Consider the following 19,798-nt stretch of genomic DNA (forward strand, 5'->3'; position numbering starts at 1 on the left):
TCTTGGGTAAATGCTTATGTCAGTGAGTAGCGCTGTAATATTCTTCATAGTAGCTATCATTCAGGGCTCTTAAAGGACTTTTGCACACCAAGCTTCCTGTTGTCCTTTTAATGCAAAGTAAAAACGGGAAAATTGAGGTGCAAAGGGGGGATATTCGTACAAGGCCACTTGCACAAGGTAGCGTAGGAAACAGGGATGGAGACCTCTTAATGTAAAAAAAACAACCATACCTTAATATTCCTAGTAGCCCTTTTGATAACCACTGGGCACAACACACCTCCTCAGCTTTGCAGAAGCAGGCTGATGCAATGGACTAAGGCTCTGCAGAGGAACAGCAGAACATGCTCGGGAAACATCACCAATCTGGGGCTCACAATGCCACATCTTATCTTCTGTCTGTTGTATGTATGCTCTTTTACAGCTTGTACCATAGTTCTCATTTTTGCCAAAATCTCCAAGGTGATTCCCATGAGTGGTGAGATTTCTGGGCTGGGGATCACCACCCTGGAAATACATATCTCCTGGATACATATCTCCCAGCAAAACAAGACGTGGAAGCACGATGAGAACCTTGTGGCTGTACTTCCTACCTAAGCACGTCTTTGCCTACAGCATCATGGCATGAAAGAGCCTGCTAATGATTCTTAAATGTTCATTACTGTAGATCTTCTCCCAGAATATACTTCTCACCTTGAATGACCCATGTGTTGAATTTTAACTAAGGGAACCCATGATAGTAAGTCTGTCATGATGCTGGCTTTCTTTTTTCCTCTCCAACTCTTAAAAGCTTTTTATTATAGGACTGCTTAAGGCAATCTTCAATTAGCATGTGCTGTATTGTGGCTAGAACAGCTGTTTACCATTTAATAAAGCACGGCATAATTTATTTTCAGAGTCTAGCAACCGTCTTTGCTATTACACCAGGGGAGAAACACAGTAACTGCATTGTTCACAGTGCTGATGAAAGAACTATAGACTTTATTATATGACCTCATAGAACTATTAACTTACCCCCCACTTCTATTTCAATATGTATTTACCTGACAGTCTGTGCATTGATTTCTTACCCAGAGGTTCTACATTCTCAGTCACCTCTGGGGCAAAATGAAAAATGCCTATGTTTTATGTCCCTCACATTAGGCAGCTAATTATATATTTGTACCTTAATTTCCCTCCCTTCCCCCATCTCCAGGGGCAAACTCTGCATGTACTACTTAGACCTTTTCTCCTTAGTCACTGGAGAAACAATAGAGTTGTTGGGAAATGATAGGAGCTTGGTCACTGCTAATCAGGGGCTTTCTGGTCATTTGGTTCCTCTTCTTCCTAGGCTCCCTCCTTCCCTGTTGAGTTCTTTGTGGGGAGAATGAATCTGAAATGTGCCTTAGAAGGATTTCTCTTGGGTTCTACAGGAATGTGAAGCTATATGAAAGTGATAAACTCCCCACATCCATGCAGGTGACACTGGTCCCTCCTAGGAGGAACTGCAGCTCATCTGCCAGCTGATGATGCAGTTGCTTGGCGTTACCGCAAGGACAGATGGCTGCTGTGTGGAGCAGTACCCATGTGGCAGGCAAGCATGACTTTTCAATAGGCACCATAGTGAAGGTCATCCCTGAGGGTCACTTTCAGCCTGTTCCCAGCAATCTTTCCAAGTTATCACTTCAAGTTACCTTTGAGGTCATTCCTTTAGGTAGCAGAAAGGAGGGCACGTTGCAAACAGAGCTCAGCAATGCGTTTTCCCAACCAAAAGGTACAGGTACAGGCTTGAGTGATTCCCATATTGTGCAAAACATGGCACAAAGCCCTAAATTATCTTCCACATTTGGAGAGATTGTAGGTGCATCTAAGTGGCAATGCAAGTGGGTGGGTAGCCAGAACACAAACCTAATTATCACCAGTGGAGTGCTGTACAGACAGTCACAGCACTTTGCCAACCCTGAACTGTATCACTATGCTGTGCCAGCTAGACCTTTCCCCAGGCTGGGAACCAGCTTAGGATATTGCATGCTTATTCCTGTTTGAGTTGAGGCATTAAATTTGGTTTTAAGTTGCTTGAGTTTGACAATGAGAATACGTCAGCTAATATCTGCAAACTTTTAGATTCAGCCTGTGCACATAGATGGATTTATATGCATGATTTAGAGTAAAGCATGTGTACAAAGATGAAGTTTATATGGTTGCTTTGTAGAAATGGATGTAATATTGATGCTGACTTTACTGTAGAAGTTTAAGGATGTCACGATGCATGAGTGGTGGTGCAAAGCAGAGCCCTGAGTGCATTGGGAGGTCATTTTTAACTTGAATTTATTTCCACAATATCCAGCATAGATCACTGTGCAGTGTGCACGATCATCCTTGCTTTTCATCTAAGTCAATCAGAGTGGTTAAAGAAAATTTAAAATGAAACAAAATTGTAACTTGATTAAAAGCAGATAGTAAATTAGGCCAGAATACTCCTTAAAATGACATTTTAGCTTTAAACTGAAAGTTTGATGATCTGACTGAAGGGACAGGGTAGCAGACTGTGACATAAACGATGTAGCTATATTTGCTTCTAAGATGAAGAAGGGTCTTTTAAAGTTGTGTGATTTAGGCTTCAGAGTTAACACCCCATTGACCAAACAACAAAATTCCCACCTCCCAGAGCTTTTTCAAACCACAGATTTAGAAAAGTGGTATTACATCAATAATGTCGGATCATGCTTCAAATTTTTTGAGCCAAAATTGCGGCTGGTAATACTTAACTTGAAATGAAAGCTTAGATTGTTTCACAGAACACAAATAACCCAATTAAGGAAGGATATAGAAGTAAATCTATATTTTGTTTTGAATGTCTGGTTTGGAGGTGTTTGAAAATGGAATTCATCCATGTTAACTTTACATAAAGAATTCTTTCATGCAGTCTGCAGAGAAAAAAAGGGCTCGGTTTCATGAACTTCAGCAGGCATGGGACAGAGTATGGCAAATAGTTTGCTGCACAGAGATGGAAAAGCCTGAAAGTCTGCTCTGAGAGGAACAGCTCAGCTACATGAAATTATGGTCTACAGTGATGCGGGTGGTACATAAACTCCGGGTGCAAAAAGACCAAACAAGCCTCTGCATTAACAAATGGACTTCAGCTTGCATACAACTCTTCTGTGATAGCTGTATACAATAGAACAGTGTAAGCAATAGCTGCACCTGAGAGAGGTTCGTAGCTCCGGTCTTTGTCGTGTGCATCCTGCTGCAGATACACAAGTGCTAAACGTCATACACAGCCCTGCCAGAGCCAGATGGGATTACTCACATACCCAGGTTAGCTAAACATGAAAGGAAAGCGCACTCAGACAAGTAGTGTGTGACTGCGCTGTGAGACTACAGCCAAGCTCTACCGTCACATTTCCATCTGCCCACGATCCAGCTACCAACTTAAAGTTTTAGTAGGAAGGACCCAAGAGATGTACCACAGCTTGCTGACAGCAAACTGAAGCCGAGTTTCCAGGGTGTCCTTGCAAGAAGTGTTAGGAATATCAGCATACTTCCAACGTCAAGCTAATTCTTCAGTGTCTGGGTTTGCTTTTAAAATAAATGAAGGGGACTGAGGTGAAAAGGTTTCTCTGCTCTAGTTTGGCAAAACCAACCCTCTTTTCACAGCATTACCAAACAAGGCAAACTCTGAATCAGCCTTTCACTTTAGTAGGTGTTCAAGCACACTTCAGCAATGTTTGAATGCCTTCCTTAACACACTTAAACTAACAGAACAGTTTTGTTTGACTTTCCTTCATTGTTTTTGCAGTATCTAATATTTGGGACAAAGCTTTAAGCTAATTTGGATGGGCATCTGAAGCATGTTATCTAACTGCTCCCGTGCTATGACACTTGCGATTTTAGGTTTTCTAACATAATTCAGTGCCCAAAGAGCTGAGATTTTCTGGAAATCTGCCCACCTCACCTGCAGCTGGGGAGTGCTGGGAATCTAACTAAAAGCTCTGTGTTTTGATCTGTAGAGCATCCTGGTCTGCAGCTTCCTAACATTCCCCTGTTCTGACATCCCAATTTCATCAAGAAAAGATTTTAAGAGAGGGACTGGAGATGGGCACATAACAATAATGAGGATAGAATCCAGAACTGGTTCACAGTGTCCATTTTCTCCTGTGTTCGGATTTCCCCCCACCTTTTTCCTTCCTTTCTATGTCTCTGTTTTACTGGCCTTTTGTGATTACTGAACCAGTTAATTCGAGCAGAGTCATCAAAGTCCTGTACAGGATAGCAGTGAGTGTAGTCAGGAGGTCTGTGGATGAGGAGGGTAAACAGGCATTCTCTGCTCTCATTTTTCTGCTCTTGCAAGTTTTATCTGCAGTAGGCAAAGTGGGGCAGCTTCCCCTCTTCCCTTCACTAGAAGCAGGTTTCATTTTCAATGAGTGTTTAGGAAGCTGTTCCAGGGAATGGAGGATGGGTGGGAGTGAAACGGGTTTTCCAGGCGTTCATAAAAATGCATGTGGGACAAATACCTGCTTCCTTTTCTCTACAATTTGACAGGGACAGTTTTCAAAAGACATCTTGTGGGAAGTAAGAGAATAGAGACTATTTAAAGCCAGTAGTACTTGTGCCCCTAAGTCACTTAGAAACATCTAAGAAATCTCCATCTAATGATCTAAATAATACCCAGCATGTAAAAATTGTATTCTCTAAAACCGTGTTTTTCAATGTGCTTTGTAATCTAGATCCTTAGATAATTTTTATTCTCTCTCTCATTAACTTTTAGATTCTTTTATGTGGTTTATACTTCTCCAAATAGTATCTTATGCTGTCTGAAATATTTGCTAAGGGCTAAATTCTGCTTTTCAGTGCATACAGCTTGAACTGAAATCCTGAATAATACACAATCCTACTAGGGAGGCAAAAAAAAAGCAGCTTACTGTCTGTTTCAGTAAATGTCTGATTACATTTAAAACACTGTATGTGTGTTAGTTTGATCCCTCATGCACTGTGAAGAACTGAGTTTTGAAAGTCGCATTTCAATTTTTTATAGAAACAGTATCTAGCAGGGATATTACAGTGTGAAGATTAGGTCTCACCTCCTTGTAACGAATAAATTGAGACCAAAATTAAGTGAGTTGCCAGGGTCACCCACTCAGTTAGTAGCAAAGGCAGGTTTAAAACTCAGCTCTCATATCTATTTTTTTCCCTAATGAACCTAGTTAACCCAGTAGTGAGAATGAGGAGCAAAAATAATTTGAAACCATGTGAAACTCTCCATAATTACTTTACCACAGGAGAAATTCCATTTAATGTCTGTTCTGTCATTCCTGAATCTCAAGGTGTTTTTTTCTCCTTCGTTTTCTGTTGTGCAAACAGACATTTTGTACTCCTACTGAAACCCAGACGTCTTATCCAAATCACACAGCATTTTAATATCAAATTAAAGTAGGCAAAAGAGTGCTGCTGGTAGCAAATCAATGGATCTGACACAGGACAGTTGTCAAACAAGAACAGCAAAAAGGAGGAAGGTTGTGGGAGCAGCTGTAGCCAACAGCAGTAGATACTAAATCTTGTGAAAGTCCCACATAATTTGACAAGGAATTATGGCCCAAATCAGTTTAATCCCAGCAGGTATGCAGTTCTGCCTAACGATGCAGTTGTGTGACAGGTCATTTCTAAGATAATGATGAGAATCAGGTCCCCCCTCCTTACTTGAGGCCTCACCCAAAATCTGTAGGAGTGGATGGAAATTGGTTTTGAAGTATTTAATTGGGTCCCACTAGAAGGCATATGCCTCACTAGTGCAGTTTAGTCAGATTCTCAGCCCTTGCGTTTATCTGTCCACTTTCCCTTTCCTCTCTTTTCCTTGTCTTTCCCCTCCCTACTTTGTCCCTTTTCTCATCTCTCAGTACTTAACCTTCACGTTGCTGTTTGGTAAACCTACCAAGGTATAATCAATAGGATGGTGCTTAATCATGCTTTTTTTGCTGCTCAAAATGTCAGGTTTGGGTTTGTTTGTGGAAGGGCTTCTGCATGTCTTTCATTTCTTAGCTCTGTGCAGGGTGTTCCGTACTGGTCAAATCCATTAAGAATGAAAGCTTTTGCCATGGCTGGTTATTCTAATCTCTGCTGTGGTATATATGGCATAAATATAAACATTCAGGTGTCAGTTCTAAGTATCAAGGGAAGAGATTTGTCCTGGTACTTTTACATTTTCTCATCTTTTCTTCCTCGGTGAAATCAGTTAAGTATCACTTTTGTAATCTGCTGAGATAGTTAGGGCATAGTCTAATTCTCTATAAGTAGAAGTGAATGAGTTTAAGCATTTTCCTACTACAGAGAAAATGGTAAATAAAGCACAAAATGGTACCAGGCAGCTGTGAGTATTAGTAGAAATTAAACCCTTGCTGGTTTCTTTTGTAAAATAGACAAAGCAAGAGACCGTAGCTTGGTGCATCAGCTTCAGCTAAGAGCCTGTCAAGAAACTATTGCTCTTCTCCATTAGTAAGATTTGTATGTTTTAGGAACTTGTTTGTGTAACAGGTTTGAAGAGGGGAGGAAAACAAAATGGCATATGGAGACTTGAGTGCACATACTGCTGTGCAAAGTACATACTCCTGTGCAGAGTAGGTGACCGATCTCTTGATCCTCGGACAAAACTGAGGAGAAAGTCTAACAAATGCATCGTTTTGCAGTAAATTAGATCAGATTTCCGCATCTCCGCACTCAGTCTGTGAGCTGACAGTTCAGTAAAATGTTCCCTTGTAAGGTTCGCCCTCTTAGGAAAAGGGGCAATAATTCATCATTAGAATTTCAGAGTCCAGGTGTAGATGAAAACTGATGGAGCCTCCAGCGAGGCAGGGAAAGTGCACAGAAGAAGAAAATTTTATCTGAAGCCTAATTCCCTGGTTACAGCAGAGAATAATTAAGATAATATTGCTTCAAGAGTTCTTTAATGATTAAAAATCACATATGCAGAATCCATAAATTGGAGGGCAACAAATTGGAAGGGTACAGCGTCAGAGATCTGTTTTGTGCGCGTTGTAGTGGGAAGCACACTGGTGGCACAACAGCAGCCCGGGCAGCCACAGGAGACCAGGCCCATTCCAAGGACTTTGTTTAGATGCAACAAATCATTTGTCTGTTATTAACCCAGAGCTTGTAATTATGCAGATTGCCATAGATTTTCCTGGGCCTGGAAGTGAGATTGAGGGTTGTTCACACTATAGCAGGCAGCTCAGGGCTGGCCATGCATTACTGAACTTGCCACATTTATCATGTTGACTGATGGCAGCAGAAGCAGGTCTCAGGTCCCAGTGGTTAATGTAGTGGGTAATTAACTGTCATTTGCCTAGTAATAGGCTGATGATCAATGGTTTGTGTGGAAACAAATTCTAATCAGGTAGCTGATAAATGCTCAGGGAGCGAGAGCAATTGAAATTGGGGGAAACTATGTCCAGAATTTCAAAATGGCACTGTGGGGTTTTTATTATTATTATTAATGGGAGAAAACTATGTTCTTCATACAAACAGCTTTATCCAAAATTAACAATAGCTAATATAAATCTCACATGTTTGTTTTCGCATGTGGTGGGGAAGAACTAACAGCAAGGAAAGCCTCCTTCCCTTTACGTAATTGAAAACATTTCATGTATCTGGTGCCCAGCTGAAGCAGTTTCTGTGGGGGTCTCTCCTTTCAGGACTGTAGAAATCTGCACACAGTGGACTCCGGTGCAGTAAATCTCCATCCTCTGCAGTGCTGAGTGACAATCCCAGGTTGTTTCAGTGCTCTGCAACACGCAAACCACAGTGCTAGCTCAAATGGGATTCCCTTTCTCATGCACACAGACACACACCCCTGCGGAAGTTGACACAGCCTGCACCTAGCACCTTCCTCAGCAGGAGCCTTGAGCTGCATCTCAAGTATTCAGCTCTTGCACCTAAACTGCCTAGGCTTTGGGGTGCTGTCTCATCACTGCACACTGAGCTTGAAGGCAGTGGGACCATTCTCATGTTTGCTTTTTAAGTGGTGCTGTTGTAGAGCCTTAAAGCCTGACTTTCCTTTTACTGTAGCCATATAAAATAACTATGTACCTACAGTCCGTAGTACCTTTTGCAGCCTGATCTGCGTTCCTAGTACAACTAAACTACCATCATCTTCTACATAGATATGAAGGAAAAAAGAGCTGGGGCTTTGGTCCATGGGTATTGTCTTTCCTAATCCAAAGCCAGGGGAAGGCAACTAAGTCTTGTGTCCTTCTTACAGAAAAGGAATGAAAGTCTGAATGGGTTTTAAATAACCTTGGTGAAACGCATGCATGATGGAGATAGAACTGGAACAGAATGTTTTACAAAGGGAATATTTATAATCTGTTGAAATAATCTATACTTTTAGTAACAAGACTTAACAGAACTAGAAGTTAACTTGAGTCATTTAAACGAGAGCTGACAAAGATGGCCTTGTACCAGGACTTCTTCCAATAAGCACAGCAACCAGCCTTTCAGGCAGAGAAAAAGGGTCACACATTTAGATATAAACAGGCAGTTTTTATTTAGGCAGCACACCTTCAGTAGAAGCAGAAGGTAAAAGGAATTAGAGTTAAGTGGGCTCGTTGGTAACCCATAGAATCCAGTAAAATGGAGGGATGTGATTAAAAACTGTGTTCATTTTTGTGTTACCAAACTGAATTTTCTACAAAGCACCTTTGAATTCATTAGTTTAGAACTGCTTTTAATTTGGTGTTTCCCTTGAGAGCCATTATATTTTTCTGCTGTCAGCCTGATGTTGAGGAAAAAAAGAAAACTGGCAGATGTGGCGTTTTTATCTAGTGTGCTTCATAGTTAAAAACAGCATTAACTGCTATGCGCAAGCAGAGCATTACTTTTAATAATCCATCACAACTATTAAGTAGTTTAAATAAACTTCATTTCAAAGATTGCTGCCATGTAGAGCTAACATATTTTTTTCTTGTTCATTATAATCCTTCCATGTCACAAAGGGATGCATATGTATGTTGGGGTTATTTTTTTTGTGTGTAATGCACCCACTTGAAAAGTATTGAAAAATCTTTAACAAAGAGAATTAAAGAAAAATTACATAGATGTTTGACAAAAACAGCATTTCGTATTGTTCTTACAGTATTTTATACTTCTACTGCTGATGTGACTATATATAGTTTACAGCCTCATTTACTTTAATGTGCTACCTGAATAACATAATCATAGCAATAACTATGGTATAGGGTTGTAAGGTGCATGAACCACTAATGCTTTCTGACGATTTAAATGACTTGTTCATAAAATGTTCTTTTAATAATAGTGGTAAAGCTTTTAGCACTAGATGTCAAAAATGCGAAGAATATTGGCTCTTTCAAGTGTTATTTCTTTTCTAGCTAAAGTATGTTTTAATAATAAATAGCACCAAAAGCCAAGGTTATGTGGTGCTCGTCTGTATGGGAGGATCCAAGCAGAAGACTCTTCCCGTACATACGCACACAGCTTGACCTCTGTCTGCACAGTTATGTAACATCCCTAATGCATTTACTATTTCTTTGTTTAGTTTAATAAGGTGTTTCTTTTATCAAGAAAGGTCTGTATGACCTGCAGGAAAAAATAACATCACAATAGGTGCAATATTAGGGCTGTTGCTGCTCCATAAAGCTCTCTCTGGCAAAAAGGACTATGCCTTTGTGCTATAAATTGTGCAGACTTGTCCCACCAAAGACCAGCCTTTCCAAAGGGAAGTGTGCTGTGAAGTCAGTCGAAGGCCAGACAACTACAAGGGGAGAGGGATGGGGGTGTGTGTGTGTGTATAAAAAGAATGTGGTTTTCTATTCAGTTAACCGTCTTCAGGAATATTGTTTCTTTCTGTATCTCCAGGTTATTTGGTGTTACAGGAAACTGTGCTGCCTGCAGTAAGCTCATACCTGCTTTTGAAATGGTGATGAGAGCAAAGGACAATGTTTATCACCTGGATTGTTTTGCGTGTCAACTTTGTAATCAGAGGTAAGAGAATTTCTTGGGTCTGTTCCATAAGCTAAGTGCTAATTCGGCACTGATGAAGGCATACATTCAAGTGAGCAAGAAACATCTACCAGTAATGGAAACCCAAGATTGAGAGTAAGACCTGAATACTTATCCTGGGACTGATACAGAACATCTTGCATGACCTTGGCCAGAAAACTTTTCCTGCCTTAAATCCAGCATCAGTAAAAAAGAGTAATGTTACTTCCTCTCCTTCAAAAGGCTGCCTGTCAAGTTTAATTAATTAATATTTATAAAGGATTTTGAGATCCTTTTCTGCAGAAGAGCATAGCAGTATCATTTGTCATTAATTTCACTTTAATTCTTCATCTTTATCACATGTATTTCTTCTAAAGTACATATTTTTTCTTCCTGTTGCCAGAGCTGTAATCATTTAAATTTTAAAGATGTTGTTCCCACCGTTTTCGCTGTAGCAGCAGGGGACTTCTTATGCCATACTTTTATTTCCATAGCCTAATGGCAGGTTATAACAACACCAAGGGCCCAAACCTAACACTTTATTCTGAGGCATCACGCATGTGCTACAGTTGCAGAACACGTGTCAAAAATAGCAAAATCGTAACAATTTTATTTTTGAGACGTGAATACAGTTGAACTTACAGCAAATACGTTCAGCCTGGTGGCCAAGCCCCGCCAGAGGTTTAACCCAGAGCTCCATTTCTGACTCCACAAGAGCTACGAGACACTTTGCCAGTGACTCCTAGAAGGTCTAGGAAATGAGAGAACCAATTATCTCCGCTCCTTAATGTGCCTATTATTTTTAGTGATTTTTCAGTTATTACATGATCCTATTTAGATCATGTTTGTTTAGCATTCATATTTTTTCATTTTCAAGAGGGAAGAAACACAAGATTTCCATGAACAAAAAATTAGCAAGATAATAGTCTCAACACGACAAAGTTAGACACAGCTTTAAATAAGCTTTGTTAACTCACCTTGTCCTACAGTGTCTTATTTTGTAACACTGCAGTCATTTAAAAATCAAACATCCCTAAAGGACCATAAAATGTACAGCTGCTAATAAGTGTAGCACAGTACAATTATGCTCTTTTAAAAAAGCCAAATTGACCTTTTTCATCATGTTGCATGGGAAATTAAAATACCAGGCAAGTAATAACCACTGCTTAAACTATATAATAATGCAAAGTAATTATAGGTTCTAATGCTATTTAAAGTCTGATATCAATTCTGTCTTGCCACAGAACTAAGAGGCTATATTCTGAGCAGGGCAGGCAGAGCCTCCTGTAGTACCCACTGAAGTAAAACACACGCACACTCCCAGGTCTCATTTCTTAAACCCTTCACATCCCTTTATTTTTTCAAACCATGGTTCTAGTATCATTATTAAAGTGCCTAATATATTTCTGTTGTTCGCTTCATTTATTACATGCCATAATGGGGCTGCATATCTTTAGTGCTGGTTATGCACAATTAGCACTTAGTTATTGTCTTGTCACTTCAGCCCATACAAGACAAACTTCTTTAATGTAAGAAGTCAGCTAATCTTCATCAGTCAAGCAAAGACGACAGTGTTTGTTACCTGGAGTGCAAAAGGCTTTCATCACAGTTAGCACTCTTGGGTCTGCAGAAGTGGACTTTCTTTTCCTCCTCCTCCCCACCAGAAAGCGGAGCTGTTGTGATCGTTTTTAATATTCCTCTTTTACCATTACAAGTGTGAACTAATGTACAATTTCACTTTGCAGCTAATACACTCCATACCGTGCCCTAAGGCCACTGATCCCTCTGGAAAAGTGCTGTTAGATGCTTCTGAAACAGAGCTTTCCTAGGATATTTAATAATTCTTATGCTTGTCATTCCTGAGCCTTCAATCTAGTCTTTTATTTGATTTTTACTTTGCATGTAGTTTGGGCAAAGGGTTGCTGAAATAGTCTTACAGGAGACTTAGGCTGGGAACAAAAGAATTGATTGACCTGAAATACAATCTCATTCATCTAGTCAAAACAGGGAACAGGTCCAGAAGTTTCAGAGAATTCCAGAGATTCTCAAAAGTGGCCCTAATCCTGATCATATTGCAGTAGCTCTCATGGAGCCTAATAAACCAGTCTGCCTGCAGAGTACCTTTCTTCCTCTCAATTCGGGGATGGTGGCACTCTGAAGAATGAATTCTGTTGTTTTTTATAATAATCCCTATTTCCTGGATGCTCCAACATGGCTCTTCCATAGTTCCTATGGCAAAGCATCCCACTGACTACGTTCTTTCAGTAATAAATAGCTTTAAATCTTTGGATTTTCATTACTTGTATAAAGATAAAACCCAGGAATGTCAGACACCTGACCCATCACCAGTTTTGGAGTTTCCTAGTATCTATGAAACCTCTTTTCTTTTAAACTGAATACTCTCGTCAGCCACCATGCCATTAATAATTCCTGTTGCCCTTCTCAGGATCTTTTTTTCTTCCTCTAGTTAAGCTAATCAAAACCAAATGGTGGATTCTGAGTGAGGATGAGTTTGTAAGATGGCAGTTTGACTTTATTTATTAATTCCATGCCTCCCTTTCGTATGCAAAATAATGTTATTGAGGGGTCTTAGGTCAGCTCTTTCACTCCAGCCACTCTCCCTAATGCAGAATGTATTGAAGAGAATATTTCTATTTACAAACACATCAGCAATATCCAAAAGAGATAGCAAGGCTCACCAGCTATTGCAAGACCTGTGTGTTTGACCTCATTCCCCACATTCATATTCTCTTTCCCCATTAAATTTTAAATGCTTTGGGTCATTCTGTATACCAATAAAAGTGCAACATATCTGGAGTATAACCACAGAGTACATAAAGTTTTCTGTTTGGTTCCATATTTCAGATTCTCAGTTATTACCTACCCTTTAGTTTTTTTCCTAGCCAAATATATGCAGTGGTCATGAGTTAGAATAAAGCATTTCTTTAAATGTAAATTAAACAGCTTTTGCCTTTGCCAACCCTGAATTTCTTCTGATGTTCTGTGCCTGGTTGCTCCTTCTGCCTTCCAAGCCAGCTAATAATTATGTTAAACCACATCTCACCAATCCTTGGGGGGAGGCTTGCTATGGTATGACCCATATATTCCTACCCTTTAGATAGCTGATCCGGGCACAGTGAGACAGAGGCCTGCCCTTTTCTGCCTACTGCTTTTTGTGAAAGACTTGGTGATTTGGTGTACACATTCACTGTTTGCTTTATCATTTTAGAGTGCCCACAACTTGCCACACAGCTCAAAGCTCAGTGTGAATGGTAGTTAGATCCCATTAATTTCAGTGGACTTCTGTTCATGCCATCAGCAACCTCTGCAATACCTCATAATGTTCCTGTCCCCTTTTATCATCCTCCTGAAGGCTACATTTTCAAAATGAGAAGAAAAATGCTTTGTCTCACATATGGCATCCTAGGAAGGCAGACTGTAGACAGGACTGTGGACATAGACAGGGCTGAAGGAGATCTCCTGAGCCACCAAGCCTAGTCCCCTGCTATCAAATAGGCACTGTCTCATATTTTCACTTTGTTAAAACTATTCAGCTCTAGGATTCAGTTGTTCCTCCAGCCAGGTTTGACATATTTTCTCCATTTTTTCTTATTGACACTGATGTTTAAAGCTGTAGGGATTTTGTGAACATTAAGCTCTGCTCCTAGCCTAAAGGTTTTAGCATCCCCTTATCTTTCATGTTTCTGTCCAGCTTACTCCTAATTTGAAGTTTTTCTGTCTCCTAAATACCCACAGAGCTCAGTGACAGTCATCTCAATAGCATTTGTGCTCCCTTTTCTTCTCTGTAAACATACTAAACTTCTCCTCAGAAGCACTTCACCTCGCATTGGCAGTAGCCTCAATACAGTTAATTTCTGCATTAAATTTAAAGGGGGGGGGAATGGAAACAGCTGGAAAAATAAACTTGTAAACAGACACTGTCTTTCACACATTGTCAGGCTGCATGTGTGTGACTAGCAAAATGGAGTGGAAAACCTTGCGAGTGGGCTCAGCTGTGTCTTTGCTTGATGCTTTTGACTACAGTGATGATGTCAGTCTGCCTTCGGCTTTCCCACTTTCTGGAGTTTCATGTCCTTCCTTTCACTCTCTGTCGGCTGCTTTAGCAGCTTGTTTCATACTTCTGAGATATTTTCTCTCTGACGTTTGAAGTCAACTCAGGGTATGGCTTAAAAGCCCCATCTGCTATCACCGAGGGGTGTTTAAATCAACTGTTCTTTCTTTCTGTCCAAAATACCCTTCATTTTAATGGGCATTGGACTGAAAATAGTTACACACTCATTCAAATCACTATCCTGGTGTAGCTGTAAACACTTACCTCCAGTTTAAACTGTAAAATGCCCACACAATGCTGCCTTTGTTCTGTGTCAGGCAGGAGGGAGTGAAGGCAATGCCAGGAGCACCCTTATTTCAAACACAGCATTGGATTTTTGTGTGAGTGGTCATTTTATAAATTCTGAAGACCTGAATACTGATTATTTTCACTGAATATCTCTCAATTTAGAATAAAAATTAATATGTTTTCAATACCTATTAAAAATACTGAATGAATAGGATGCCAAGCTGAGGTATAAGTTGAACTAGGATTCTGTGTGAATCCTAATGTACTGGTGAAAATATACAAACCCAGGTACAGGTCCCACTTTCCAGCCTTTGACAATAAATGGACGTTTTGGCAGAACCTTAGGATTAGTGAACTAGAGGTGTGGACTGATGAAGTGTGATGTAAAAGAGAGGCTTTGTTCTCTTAGCGATGCATTAGGTTAACATTAATTTGAGTTATACTGGAAACTCAAAGGAATTTTATGCAAAAAGAGGAGAGGAGGAAAAGCAGAGGACAAGTTGCATCAATGATTGCACAAAGCAGAGGGGAAAGGTATGGGGGTGGTAAGTCTGGGCTTGCTTTATCCTAGAAGGAATCCATTAAATGCTTCCAGATTCTGTTTCTTTCTGCAACAGCAAAGATCTGACATTACCAGAGGAGGCACTTCACACTCATCTTCATTCACAGAAATAATTCTCTTGCTTTATTAAGAAGTCTTTGGTACCTTGACACATGTCCTGTACATCAGAAAAGAAGACAGACAGCAGTGAGATCTCCTTACATACATGTTCTGAACAATAAATAGCTATTTCTCAAAGCTGAAGTTATATGCTTCTTGTGATCAGCCTAGGCACACCTTTCCCTTCCAAACAAGGTGATAACAGAGGTAATTTTGTAATAGAAATGGCCTTCCTTTTGCCATTGTAAAATATGACAGGAGTTCTAGGGTGTAAGTTAATTATAATGGTCATTCTACTAATGTCACAGTAGTGTCAAAAGTACTATTACCAATTTATGGTTGTAAATCCAATCTGGCATGTTAATGCAGCCCTATTATATATTTTTTCCCTGTTTGTCTTACCTGCTAGAAAAGTAATAGTCTTGCCTCATTATATACTTCTAACCCAATGGCATCTTAATATGCTCCCATTTGATACACTTGCCCAAATTGTGATTTAAATCCTGTGCCAATTCCATAAAAAAACCCAGAAACAAAACCCCAAAACCAACAACAAACAAAACCCACACAAACTTGCCAGAGGTCAAAGGCTAGGCTTGAATTTATCCTTCCATGTTAAACCTGAGCCAGGTTTAAATCCTTGGATTTTCAAAACCAATCTGAAGTAGTTGTAAAGTGTAAATGTTTGATTTCAGAAGAGGCTAAATCTGCTTCTGAGAGTCAAATAAGGCTAAAAGTGTGGATGGACAGGATTGGTCATCATTCATCTGTCCACTCTCCTTATCTCATTGTACTTGGGAGCTAACATGGCACAGTTATATGTTTTTCACCTGATGCTTACTTCTTTGTCACCTAATGAGTGCATAATTCACACCTTTGATACCCAGGGGCACACACAAGTCTCAGCATCAGTCTCTGCCAATGTGCTTTGGTCACTGAACTTGCACAATATGAAAATAGTTTCAGGATTCGGACTGCAAGTATCGCAAGTAACAGGTTTTCCCCAAGGCAGAGGATCAACCCAGCATGCAAAAGCAGCCCCATATGAACCCTGAGGATGTCTTAGCATGCAGACAGACCCCCACCCCACAAGTTATCACACAGCCAAGCATGTCTAGACAGGCCACTGGCAGCCTCTCCACAAGCCAGCTGTACACTTGGAAGGTAAATGATTTGTGGAACTGTGTATGTTTAAAAGCTACTCATGCATAAAGCTGTCAAATGCCATGTAGACATAGGTAGAGCATTTCTAGCTCGACATATTAACATAGCAAAAGCAAAAGGCATTGACACTTTTTATTGGGAAAGGCATCCTGACTCCCTCGTGTAGCTGTTGCAGTTTAATTCAAACCGTGGCACTTCTTTGAGGGCTGAGAAACAAAATCCTTCAGCCAGTGTTTTGATGCAAGCAATATCAAATATCAAGTGTTACCGTGTGAGTGAACTGCACTACAGCAGCGTAATTCTCATCTACAAAATGTTTTAAGCAAATTAGTCTGCTAAGCTCTGTATTGCACTGGAACGCAACAGAATATGTAGCTGAATAACATTCATAGTTCAGAGTTAGTGCTTTCTGCTGGGTGATCAGAGGACCTGACCCACAGGGAGAGATGCCCTGTTGTGTAATATTCCTCTGATGTTGTGGGCACAGCTGGACAGACATCTCACACTCATTCCCTATCAGTAATCTGTGGGCAGAAGGTAATGGGTGATGTGCCACAATGCACAGCTTCCCCGGCTTTAGTCCATATTAATCTATATGTCCATCTAAGAAGGACTTGGTTTTCTTTCTTTCTTTTTAATGTGACTTCTCTGGGGAAAACACTTTTACCTGTTAGCACTATGTAACATTCCTTTACCTAATCTGGAAAGATGCACAAGAGACTTTTTGTTATATATGAACAAAGATATTTAAGGTGGAAGCCAGAGAAACTGCCAAAGAGCTTTTTTGCTTCAAGAATTCTCCATTTCAATATGCCTATTCAAAATACTTTTATGTACTTAGTAGCCTAATATAGCAGGACTGCGGTGGGAAGGATAGTGGGAATCTGCAAATTCTATAAAAGAGTCTTGACCATAAACAACTTAAAGATTTCGGGATCATTCCATAATCTTTATTTTCAATCATCAGCAGCAGCAGGCAGTAATCCTACAGAAAAAAAGGTCCACAAATAAACAAACCAATTTTCCTTTAAGAGCAGAGCTAATTCTTTTCAATCCACTTTTTTATTACACTATTTTCCCTCTATCTATTTAGCTAACATAAGGATAAATTTCCAAAGCTACCCAGTTGGAAAATAAATGGGTTCACTGTTTGTCTAGCATTCCAATCTTCACAAATGTAAATCAGTCCAACTGCTACTCATTTAAACCTCCACCTTCACAAAACATTAAAGGACTGCTTTCCATACACAATTTAATCTGTGACAATTCACCAAGAATTCTGCTTGAACATCATTAGAAATTGACTATCTGATAAAGACAGACCACTATCAGAGGTCAGGAGGGTCAACCTGTGTCATTTACATAGTTTTACTGGGTCAACTACAGCAGGCACCACTATTTGAAGGTTAAATTGTTACAATTAAATACATATACAGCTATTCCCATAGCTACTCTGCTGTTAAATCTACCATAAACAACACAAGCATTTATATCTGACCCTAATTGTGTCCAAGATGTCACCATTTGGAAATTATACAAAAAAGGACATTATAATCCGTTACACATTAAACAATACTTTATGTGGTGAGATCCATAATTAGCTGCTAGAAACTGGTTTCATTTATTCACATCAGTGTTAAGGGGTTCATTTAGGTTACTTTCTTTCATTTTAATTGGAATAATGTGAGCAGTGCCTCCCAATATATTTTATAGCTGCAGAGTTCACTATAAACAAAAGGCACGTAACCCTGCCAAGGCAGTCACTAAGGAAACTCTTTTCTATGCATTGGCCCTATTCACTTGCTCCCTAAGTATCTTCAAGAAGATCAGCTTTGTCAGGGGGAAGGGTTGAGGGGGGTGTCAGTGAAGAGCCTTCTTATACTCAAGCATATTGCTTAGCTGGGAAATCCTACTTTGCTCAAAGTTTGAAGCCAGCACCCAGCCAGGAGTGTTAACATCACACGATTTTCCTACTCATCAGAGAAAATCAAATACCTCAGTAGTGTTTTGTAGCAATCAGGTCATTCTGATGCACACAATAGTATAACAAGGTAGGTATACTGATACCACAAGAGAGGGAGCAGTTAACTCAGTAACTAAATTTATAATCAGCTCCTACAAGAGAAAAGAAAACTGTTTCTCTGCCTACCTGCCTGTGTGTGTCTCGTTTGTACCACAATATACGTAAAGTTGTGTGTGTGCTAGAAACAGTTCTTAGCATTGTTGGTTTAAATCAGTTCTAGTAAGATACCCAACTGGAATATAACAGGAAATTCTTACTGTATGCCTGCACAAATGTAACATATCTCAGATGGGCTTTCTACAGCACATGATCATTCTGTTTTCCTTCTGATTTTTGTGCAAGCAGGACATTTACTTTTCACTCAACACAGTGGCCTGGGATATTAATTCTGTTTTATCTGTGTGCTCCTGACCTGATGCAAGACTCCCACCGTGCGAACACTGAATGAAGCCATTGGCTTGGGAAGGAAAAGCGCTTGAATACACTCGATGTTGTTGAAAACACGGGATTAATTCTGATACCAGAGTGATTCCTCTGCTAGGCTTTCATGTACGTGAAAGACACAGGTGCCTGTGCGTGCTGCGACAGACAGCAGAGGTGTGAGCCGCACAGTCACTACAACGAAACCATGAGCACTTGTTGTACAGTCCTTATGCGTAAGATCATACCACATCGTTCATCCTGACGTTATCTTTCCTTTTTTTCCCTTCATTATTGTAATTTCAGATTTTGCGTTGGAGACAAATTTTTCCTGAAGAACAACATGATTCTGTGCCAAACAGACTATGAGGAGGGTTTAATGAAAGAAGGTTATGCACCCCAGGTTCGCTGATCTGATGCCACATCATTAAGAATACAAAGCACTATGTTCTTTTATCTTTTTTGCTCAACATGTATATAAGAAATGACACAGGAACCTACTGAATAGCATAGATATAGGGAGACAGAATGGTTGCGTGAAATAAAAGGCGGACTGCATCTGTATGTAGTGAAAATTGCTCCAGTTCAGAGTTGAATGTTAATTAAAAAGGTACTGTACATACAGCTGGATTCTTTTTGCTTGCTCTTGGGGTTTTTAGTTTGTTTGGGGTTTTTGTTTCTTTTTGTGTCATTTGGCATGAGATGTTTATTTTGGACTATTGTATATAATGTATTGTAATATTTGAAGCACAAATGTAATACAGTTTTATTGTGTTACCATTTGTGTTCCTGTTTGCTTCTTTGTATTGTTGCATTTAGTACAATCAGTGTCTAAACCTACTGTATATTTATGCTTTCTGTATCTACCAGCTATTTTAAATGAGCTGTATCTTTCTAGTAAAAAGCATTAAAGAGCAAATCCCAACCATTATTCTACACTTAGAGCTTAAGAATACTGTTTACATTAAAACTATTTAGAAAACTAATAACTCTAGCAGCACCTGCTGCTAATGATGCTATGGTTAAGGGTCTATCAGCACTTCTGTTATAAGCCTCTATTTTTCAGGGGTTAAGCATCTGCTGTTTAATTGAATAGATTTTCCTTAAAGAGCACTTTTATTTTACTACAAAATTTTGCAAAACATATCTGACTGGTTTGGGATATATTATAAAAGGTGCAAAAGTTAATGATTTTGGGCGCTGCTTT

At 39.7% G+C, this 19,798-nt stretch overlaps 1 protein-coding gene across 3 annotated transcripts in view; it reads left to right on the plus strand.

The window, feature by feature from the left end:
• The window catches only part of LMO3 (LIM domain only 3), a 56,726-nt gene extending 37,146 nt beyond the window's left edge, over positions 1 to 19,580 (plus strand). For all 3 annotated transcript variants that reach the window (XM_005148146.3, XM_031048136.2, XM_005148144.2), the window contains 2 exons: positions 9,841 to 9,966; positions 18,898 to 19,580. In XM_005148146.3, coding sequence (XP_005148203.1) covers positions 9,841 to 9,966; positions 18,898 to 19,003 — 232 coding nt within the window. In that variant the 3' untranslated portion in view covers positions 19,004 to 19,580. The remainder of the gene's footprint in view (positions 1 to 9,840; positions 9,967 to 18,897) is intronic.
• The last annotated feature ends 218 nt before the right edge of the window (positions 19,581 to 19,798 follow it).

Source organism: Melopsittacus undulatus, chromosome 5 (assembly GCF_012275295.1).
Source record: "Melopsittacus undulatus isolate bMelUnd1 chromosome 5, bMelUnd1.mat.Z, whole genome shotgun sequence".
NCBI lineage: Eukaryota > Metazoa > Chordata > Aves > Psittaciformes > Psittaculidae > Melopsittacus > Melopsittacus undulatus.